Source organism: Cariama cristata, unplaced genomic scaffold (assembly GCF_000690535.1).
Source record: "Cariama cristata isolate BGI_N322 unplaced genomic scaffold, ASM69053v1 scaffold16938, whole genome shotgun sequence".
Lineage (NCBI taxonomy): Eukaryota > Metazoa > Chordata > Aves > Cariamiformes > Cariamidae > Cariama > Cariama cristata.
Genome location: NW_009629552.1, coordinates 100 through 9,896, shown reverse-complemented (window position 1 = coordinate 9,896; position 9,797 = coordinate 100). Strand labels below are relative to the sequence as shown.

General features: G+C 47.9%; 1 protein-coding gene across 1 annotated transcript; it reads right to left on the bottom strand.

The window, feature by feature from the left end:
• Positions 1–1,692: 1,692 nt before the first annotated feature.
• Positions 1,693–9,164, bottom strand: ERP27 (endoplasmic reticulum protein 27; the record flags this gene model as incomplete). The annotated part of the gene is made up of 3 exons (XM_009705212.1): positions 1,693–1,737; positions 2,454–2,651; positions 9,039–9,164. Coding segments are annotated over 3 exons (369 nt in total), but the record flags the coding sequence as incomplete, so codon positions are not given.
• Positions 9,165–9,797: the final 633 nt, after the last annotated feature.

Sequence of the window (9,797 nt, the reverse complement as noted above, 5' to 3'; positions counted from 1 at the left end):
GTTTGCATCGCTCTCTTCTCCTCCCGCTTTTCCTGCTCTTTTCTGAACCGCCTCATTTAGGAAATCATTCTTGGCTATTGCATTGACAGTGGAGCTTCTGAGACCCCATACTGCTCACCGCCCTGCCTCTTAGGGGAGAGCTCCCTGTGCAGGGGGACAGTTTCCCGGCCTTGCCAACAGAAGGCACGACACAGAACACTGTTTTGGTCATACCACTCTTCCTTGGAAATCTGCAGCATTTTGATTCCCCATACCAACTGTTACAGCTTTGGGCTTGCTTTAGGAGGGTAGAGCAGTAACGGAGATGAGTCCAGCTGCGTGGGAGACAGAGCCTTAGGGAGATGAAAGACATCGGCTTGATCCACACGGAAGAGGCAAGAGCTAAGGGAGGGCTGGCACCTGCATCTCTATTGTACTGAGAGCCTCCCTGCCGTGGCCCTCATCACGGTGGCTGGCAGTCACTTTGCATCCCTCCCAGCTCCTGACTTCTCCCTCTGCGTGGGGAGCTGTGTTTGCCTCATCCGCCAGAACGACTTCTTTCTATTCCCATTTCTTCGCCTTGGGCTAATCTCTGAGAAAGGGCTGAGGTTTCTCAGCTCTACGCCTCTTAGGCTCCCTGTCCCAAGCCAAGTCTCTCCAGCCCTGAGAGACAATGCAGTCACTGTTTGACAAGAGCATCCATGCTTCATGCCAAAGGATGCTGAGCCAAGTATGAAGCAAGCCTACTGCATCCATCCAGTACAGCAGAACAGGGACGGCTCATAGACCTCGCCTGCAAAGTCCCCATCCCCTGTACGCCAGCACGGGGACCTCTGAGGGAGGTCTGACCAACACACAGCCTTTCCCTCTAACGCAGTGTGGCGATATCCCTCATCTTGTCATGCAACTTCCCACTGCCCTTCTGCCACAGCTCCCATTCCTCTCAGCTTCAGTCGGCATCTTAGGCTCATTCATTTTTGCGGCACCAGTTGGGTCCTGCTGTAGCCAGTGCTGTTCTGATCCCAAACCTTCAGAGGAATCTCTCATCCTGGTGGAAATATCTGTTGATGATGGGTCCAATTTCACGGGGAATGATTCTTAGCAACCAATCCGACTGGTTAGGCATTGCAAGCCTGGTTAAATTCAGAGAAAGGAGATTTTTGAGCTTACTCACTCAGAAATAACACAGGCTTTGTCCTTAAGTGAAAGACATGAGGAGTGGGAAATCACGTATTTGCATAAAAATTCAGGCTATTCACTTTCTGCTTTATTTAGTAAAATAAACGGAAAAGTGCACGTGACATCAAGCAACCAATCTGTTCCTAGTGTCAGGAGCGGCTGACAGTGGATCCCAGCATAGCGCCAAAAGCAAAGAGAATGAGGGAAACGACAAGCTTTATCTCCGACATTGCCATTTTGCTGTATCACCCTGTGCCCCAACAGAGGTGGCACAGAAGGACACAGTGCAGGGCAATAGCAGAGCTCCTGGAGCACTGGGGAAAGAGAGCTGGAGCCAACAAATGAGGAAGGAGAAGAGATTCCTGGAGAGGACAGACAGCCTATGTGTACATAGCACGGAGATGGGAATCCGTGACTGACTTGGCCCCTTAGTCCGGCTGTCCCGGGAATTCCTGAGCTGCGGGGCCCTGTGAACCCTTCATACGCCAGAAACAGATGACTCTGGGCACAGTCATCCCGTTGGCTGCGAAAGAATCAGAGTTCCTCATTGAGGGCCTTCTCCTCAGGTTTGTCTTCTTTCTAAAACACACGAGAGGCGTGACATCAGTTTTGACATTGCTGGCTTTCTCAGCATAGCGATAGAAGGAAACAAACCAACTGAAGTGCCTCCTCTGCCGTCTGTGCCGCTGCCCTGCCTGTCCCATTTTGATTGCACAGCACAGGGCGCTGACACACAAAGCCTCTCTGCTATCGGAAGATGAGCTTTGACAGAGAGAGAGAACTCTTAACGCTGAATGAACATGGAGATTAAATTGTCCCTCTCCCAGCAGAGACCTCTGGAGGAGTCCTGAGCCCTCGTCTGTATACTCTGCTCTGTGCCCTTCTTGCTAGATTTCCTTCCTACCCATGCCGCTGTCTCTCTGATCCTCTCTTACGTGCTGCCATCCGCCGCCCCCATTCTCAGTGTCCAAAAGCACCCTTCGCTGTCTCCCCAGCTACTCTTCCCAGAAAAGAGCTGCCTCACTGAGACCTTCACACAGCTGCAGCATCAGTGAAGTCTTCTTGCTGTAGACTAGAAGGGAGAGGTCAGTGAAGAAGGATGCTCTGCAAAGACATCCATCTCTGCTCTGCTCTAGATCTCATGCTCTTCTGATATTCAGGTGCAAGTGAAAATGAAAGAGGAGGTGGCAGGGGTGGGGAGGAGTTCAAGGAACTCAAGTCAAGAGCCTTGTGAGCAACAGCATCGTCCTACAAGATCCCAGCTTCCTGTAGACTGTACAGGAGTCCCCCTTTACCTTCTGCATTCTTTGTAAGAAACGGTTACAGAAGTCCTGTACATGCTCAACGGAGACTTCATCCAGGGTCAGCACATCCTGCTCCTCATCTGGGGAGTGGAATATGGCCAGAGCTGGCAGCTGGGACTTCTTCAGTTTGAAGAACGACACTGTTCGTTCATTGCTCTTCAAATTGCTGTCTACCAGGATAAAGAGAATCTGTGATGGAAACAGGAGAGGAAACGTGAGCAAAACAGAAACCGAGAGAGAGAACAGATCCCCGAACAGTGATCACGTGAAGATTAACGGTGATGTTTTTATAAAGAGTTAGAGAAAACCTACCATACTCCGTTAGGACACCACTTCCCTCTGCCACTATCTAACTGCTCCATGCAGTGCATTTTTCTGTATTTTATCAAGCCCAGACACACACTACCAAACAAAGTGTCTTCCTTCACCTTCTTTAAAAATATATCTGCAGTATGGCAGGAAGAGAGCCGCCACTTCTATTCTCTTAATAGATGAGGAAACAAGATGTCGTTTATCTTAGTTGCACATGTGAAGGAAGCCGACTCCTCTACTTACAGGTGCAGCAGGAACCGGTACACATTTAAAATTTTGGAATCTGAAAGATTGTCAATAAAATATACAGCTATCTCAAAAATCTTTGTTAAATTATCTGTTAATACTAAATACAAACATTATGCATAATTTTTATAAAAGAAAATAAATACAGCAATTGAACAATTTAATCAGTGATCTGATTGAATAGAATCCCTTGGCAGGTGAGATCCGAGCCAATGAAACAAACATCCAGCTAACATGCATCATTTTAGCTTCTCTTTATCCTGTGCAGTCTACTGGGCCTAGCATATTCAATGTACCTATGGACATGGATATGACTTAACTCACACGAGAAAAAAGAAGAGTTTAAAAAAAGAAAAATAATGCAATACGAAGATGATGTACCCAGTTCCCAGGCCATGATTCATGTTTTTCTTTCTTTCTTTTCAATCAAGAACACTCAAGTTAGTTCAAAACTTTTTTCTTCTCTAAAAATAAACTCGCTAAATCTCAAATTCTTTATTAAATTTATGTTCTATAAAAGACTAAATACATTTGGAAACTTTCCTAGCAACAGCCTATGGGAAGGAGGGATAGTTAGGCTGGTGTAAGGCTTAACCGCAGTTAATCACTGCGACACAGAAACAGGAACAACACTTTCACTGGATATGTGATGTTTACCACTTGCAATTTCTCTTCCAAAAGTCAACTGTGCCCCAAGGGCAACAAGCTAGTCCCAGAGCACTAAAGTCATCCTTTTGCAGGATAAAACACCGAGCTAGAGAAGGGTCACAAATCGAAGGGTCACAGGTCTAAGGACCCGATCTAAGAGGCTTTCAGCTGGAGCGGCAATACTTGTGGTTTAGGGCTCTCCTTCCAGCTAGCAAGCTGCAGGCAGAGGCCGGCGTTGGAGGGAAGCACTTTCAGAGGGTTGGCCCAGGAAATGGTACCACATTTTCACCAGTTCATTCGCCAGCTTTTGGTTTTCTCCATGAAAGATTCGCTGGACAACAACGCTTTTCTAATCAAATGTTAAACAAAAAGTTAATCAGAAAAAGTATTTAGAATACCTAGGTTGTTAAATGTTGTCACTTTCTAGACAAAATCTCCTCCACCTTTAAAACAGACGAATAGCATTTTAAAATGGTAATATAAACAAAAGTTAGTCAATATTCTTCACTTTATCAAGCTTCCAACCTTTGTTAAAAATCCCAAAACTGAAAAGCTGCACATATTTTATCCATGAATACAAAGAATAGATTAAGTATAAAAGAATGAAAAGGTGAACTCCAAACACTTTCTTCTTCACAGAAGAAAACGAAAACACACAAGCAACCAGCCCCTCAGCTAGAAAGGCTGAGATATCACCATCCACAGTTCCTCACCTGGATCTCTCTAATGACTTACAAGTGGCAGAGTGCCAAAGTACAGCAAAAGTTTCCTTCCCCTCTTATATTCCAAAAATACAGGAGAGACGACAATTGTATTTGTCCGCTGTCGCTCAAAAGGAGGCACCTTAATGCCTACCACATGCGTTTTAGAATGACGCATGCCCGGCAGGTGCTGTGACATGGGATGAATCCTCCGTCAGCAAAAGGAAAGGCCATGCATCCCATGCTGGATGTGGCCCGGGGGTCCTGCCACGGCCTGTGTGCCCCCAGAGTCACAGCCGTGAGGTGTGCTGGAAACCAAGCAGGTTTCTCAGTGGGGACATCCTCACAATAGATGCCACCTGGTCTGACTGGCATTTTCTCATGAGGATTTGATTTCATTCAGAGATTCCCAGCCAGTTCTAACCTTAAAGAATGAATGCAGTGACCGTAGAAAATTGTACTGACCATGAGACAAGATTCAGCGTGCCTAACTTCTGCCAGCTAGACCTTAGCCTTGCCTCAGCCAGCCATCTAGGTAACCTCTACCACAAATGGTGACATGCATTTTATTCCACCTGTTTTAGAAGGACGGACACGCCTGTCCTTCTCTACCAGTGCTGAAAAGAGCCTAAAGCCGTTGCTCAGACCACTTACCGAAGCTATAATTCACCAAAACAAATCCCACTTACGATGCCAACTCTCACGTCAGTGCTAGAAACCAAGTAGTTCCATCCCAAACAGAAAGTTCATTTTCTGTTTCATACTATCCTGTACAATAGCTGTTGTTTTCATTCTGAAACTATTTCCATTTTCCTTTTGTAGCAATCTTCTTGCCTGTGCTCAGAGGTCTGCTGCTACAGGCAGCGAAGGATCTCCTGCACGGACAAGGAACTCCTGACACGTTCTCCCCTCCACACAGGACATTATCTGTGCACCATCACCCGCAATAAGCTCTCTTTCAGAAAATTTTGTACACTGGTGCCGTCTTGGTGTCTTGACAACTTGAATCCTAGCCCAGTGCTTTTAGAACATCAAGTTCCTGGTAAATACTGAGATACGGAATGATGTTATTGCTCAAGGAATTAAAGTTAATTGGAAATAGTACTGCAATGGTAGAAACCAACTTGATGTTGCTTAGTTTTTCCTCTAACAAAGACAAACAGGAAGGATGAGCAAGCCTCATCCAGTGTTTCACTCTGAACTTCAGGGAGCTGTAACCTTCAGTCTTTGAGGAGACTCTATAAGCAAAAAGATCAAATTCTGAAGTTTGAGTAATTTCTTACATAGCTTACATAGGACATCAAAGCAAAACAAAAACATCACTCATGAATTTAAAAAAAAAAAGCAAGCCATAAAAACAACTTTACTGGAGATATCTGTTAAGTGACATAGACTATCCATATTTACGGGCTCCCCTGTTTATGGCTAAAAAAGGCATGTTTAAGTATTATCTCAGTTCTGGAGCCATCAGTGTCTGACAAGAAAAATAAAAGGTCCTGTCCTTTCATTTCCATGGAAGAACTCCTGAAGGACTCCCAGAAGTTTCTCAGAACCCACTTCTAAATGGGCCTACATATAACTTAAAAGGGACTTTGCAAACATCGCCACCTAAATCATTTTGACATTGTAAACCAGTCGTACCAGTTGCAGCAAGAGCTGCTTTTGTTTTTTCCCAACATCACCTTATTGAAACTTCTGCAAACACCCATGAGGTACACCAGCTGCGGTTGTCATGTTACGCTCTGATACCGTGGAAAGAAAACGGAAGATGCTTATGCCAGTTTGGCTCAGCAATGCAAACCCTGGCATGCCCTTTCCAGGTGAAAGCCTGGGCCCTTGGCAGTACTTTCTCAAATAAGCACATGCGTGCCTGCAGGGAGATCCTCACAAGAAGGCTGGTGGATTCACTCCTGCAGCGCTCTGAGCTCTGTCTGCTCACCGTTACCCACCCACAACTGTTTCTCAAGGTGTGCTAGAAAAGAACCGTGTTTCTTCTTATTCTTGCCGGCTCTTGCTGGCTTAGCATCATCTGACATTTGCACTCTCCTCTCCAGCACGTTACAGCCCCCAGGTTCTGATAAAATCTAGCGGAATCTAGGCTGCCTTCAGCTGCTGACTGCTGCTCAGGGGGCAGCTCAGGCCCGTTTCAAATAACCGTCCTCCCCATGCAGCCTCACGGGTCCTCCGGCCGAAAATCTCAGCTTCGTCTCAGGCAAAAATGAAAAGATCAAAAACCAGCAGTGAAGGGACCGTAACCCAGGAACTGGCAGGTGAATCACTTCCTCATGATCCATTAACGTTTGGGCTCAATGATCTTAAGGGTCTTTTCCAACCTAAATGACCCAATTTCTCCACTCCTTGGGGTCAGTCACTCAGCAGCAGCAGTTCCTCTTCATCTCTCCATCAATCCAAGCAGCAAGTTTCTCTTCTCCCTGCAGCCGGTGACGACAATGACAAGGACTCCTCCTCCCTCAGAGCGCAGCAGAGAGGTGCGGAAGGATCGGTACCCCCTCTCCTGCTTGGGAACCCCCTCGAGGCTCTTTCTGTGTTCTGCACTGGCTCGTAGAGAAGTTGCAACACACCCCGCGCCTCCCCACTCTGTTCGGGCGCTGCGGTGGCCGCAGAGCGGTGCTGGATGCAGTGGTGGGTGCTGGCAGGGAGCCCCAACACCTCGCCGCTGCACCGCTCTGGTGCCTGCCTCCGGCCGCTGGCGGCACCAGCCCCGCGGCACAGGCAGCCGTTCACAGGCTGTGAGTTACGCCCTGCTAATCCTGAATAAAATTCAAGGCAAGAATCTTGCGTTTATTCACAGACAATCTGCGAGCCGCAAAAAAGCAAAATCTCCTCAATACCTTGTTTTGAAGTAGACCTGAGTTAACTTGGTCACCCTGACAAGAGAGAGGAAAGTCAGCCGGCAGAGATTTCCATGGTGTTGTGCCGTGGCTGCTTCTGATACCCAAAGTAATTCGTGTCTTTATACGGGACAGAGCAACGGAGACAAACCTAAGTGGGCACATTGCTCTGCTGACTCCTTACTGTCCAGACCGAAGACCCAAACAGAGGGATCCGAGCTCGCTCTTACTGCTTTGTAAGAGGGCAGTCCAAATCACAGCTTACTCCTCAGAGTGCCACTCCTGTGGGAAAAACAACTTATTAGAGCCTAAGTCCCTTCTTCTACGTGTCCTGCAGTACCACTGCAGTAAAGTGGAAATAATTAGTCAAATCTCCACGTCTTTAACCTCTGTATGTAACTCTGGTAAACTTCTAGACTGATTCAGTGGGAAACTTGCCTGCATGAATAAAAAAAATATTAGATTTGGCTTGCTGGCAATCCATAAATTATCTGGACTTCAGTACAACATTTTATCCAATGTTTTGTGGAGTATTTCTAGGAAAAATGTTCACATTTTCTCAGATCTAAGGCATGTCACATGAAGAGAAAACTAGCTGCAGCTGCATCAGCAAAAGACATTGATGCTGAACAGTAATGTGCTGTGTTAGAAGAGTGAGCTGGGGGGGAGACCCGTATCAGACTCGGCTGCTCGTGGAGGACAGCGATAATGTTGCCACTATAACACACACCTCACATGAGATGGCTGGAATTTTTCAGACAAATGAGTATTCTTTTATCACTATGTATTCATCAAAGCAAAACACTTTCGAAGAGACCTTTTGACTTTGATGCACGGTTTCTGCCTGGTCTCTCTGGGACAGATGGCAAGGTCCAAAGCAGTCCTACCATAAAAAAGTTTCAAGACTTCTGAGGGTGCACGGTTCGGAGGTGGCCCCTCCGTTTGAAGATGAGGATATACTTGATTTTTAATCTACCCCTTCAGTACCACAAACAGATGCGTGCAAATGTTCCTGTTCTCAAATCCCAACTCTTTCCAGCTCCACACTCCTCCCAGGAAGGTCTCTTCCCTGCCTCTCAGCTCAGCCTTCCCCACTGCTGGGATCTTCTGCCCCTTCCCATCCGCAGTTCTCCCTTGCCCCAGGTGCCTTCTTGTTGCTCCCAATCCTCCTTTGCTTGCCAGTTCCCTCCTCTGTTCCCCGGACACAAATTCCCCTGTAATCCAGCTGCTGGCAGAGAATCAGCCGTGGGATGATTTACTATTTGGGGGGTTCTGTCCACAGAGGGGTGGGAAGCAGGCAAAATTTCTCTGAGAGACCCCATCTGTCCCATCACCTTAGTGTGGGAAGTCCAACAAACCCATTTGCAACTCCGTTTCCCCAGGACCCAACCAGAAGGCTAAGGGTTAAGAAGCAGCGCGACTGGTCCCTTATATAATGCTCCTTGGCATCGTGCAGGCTGTATATACAAAATCACCTCTCGCACCAGTGGAACGCAACCATCGCCAGACGGAAGCGCAGCAGCTGTTTGTCATCTCCCAGCACCAGGGAACAAAACTGGACCAGAAGCAAGGAACACCCCACTGAGGGAGCAGAGGAGCAGGATACAGAGGACATTTTCCCCACAAGGAGGCAAATTGGCAAAAGGTGAACAGATCCAACCCCTCCACTTAGTTATCCAGCTAATCCTCTTTTCCTGCCACTTGGCCTTTGCTCCCCTAATGCACAGAGAAGGAGATTACGCCCTCCCCACCCACGGAAGAAATCACTGTTCTTCTTTCCTCCCGAATGGCCCCCTTTTCTCTCCGTTTGGACTTACCTTCCCCTGGAAGAGCTTCGCTGCCGCCCGATACCTGCGCATTCGCTCGGGGTGCTTTGGGGACATCTTGTCTGTGATCAGGAGGAGGTGAAGCTGGAGCGAACTCTGCATCACACCTATTGCTGTCTGCCGAAAACACGGCCACCACAGACAGAGAGAGAAACACACACAGACACGGAGATTGAGAACAGTCGATCTGCACTGGATGCTGTGCCAGAGGGACATCAGTCCTCATGCCTCCGCTGAGATTTCTTTGCAAATCAGTCTCACAAGCAGGACAGCTTTCTTTAAAGCAGGCGGGATCCAATCTGGGTTCTTTGTGGAAGCCCTTAACCTCCTGGTTTTGCTTATTCCCCAGACAAGGGTCTGAAGACCACAAGGGTTCATCACTGGCCCCAGGATGGCCAGTGCCTAGGCAGGGGGACCGCCTGGATACAGCAACCTGAAGCCCGGAGGGGCAAGGAAGCGGAGAGGGAAGGCCAGCAAACACTGAGCGTAGGGGTGCCCTGAGTCCCTGGGGTCCAGCACCCGAAACGGGAGCAAGGAAGTGGGAAGGGTTTGTGGTGTCAGGGTTGGTGTCTCTCCCCTGATTTCCTTTCCCTAGCGTTAAGCTGTGCATGGGATGAGTCCCAAGTTTCAGCAACCCCAGAGTGCTGAGGGTTAAAATTTTCCCTGCAGTCCCACATTGGGAGAGGACCTGGAGCCAGCTGTCCCTGTCCCCCGGGCCAGGGCCAAGCGGGCAGCAGACAGTGGCCCTCT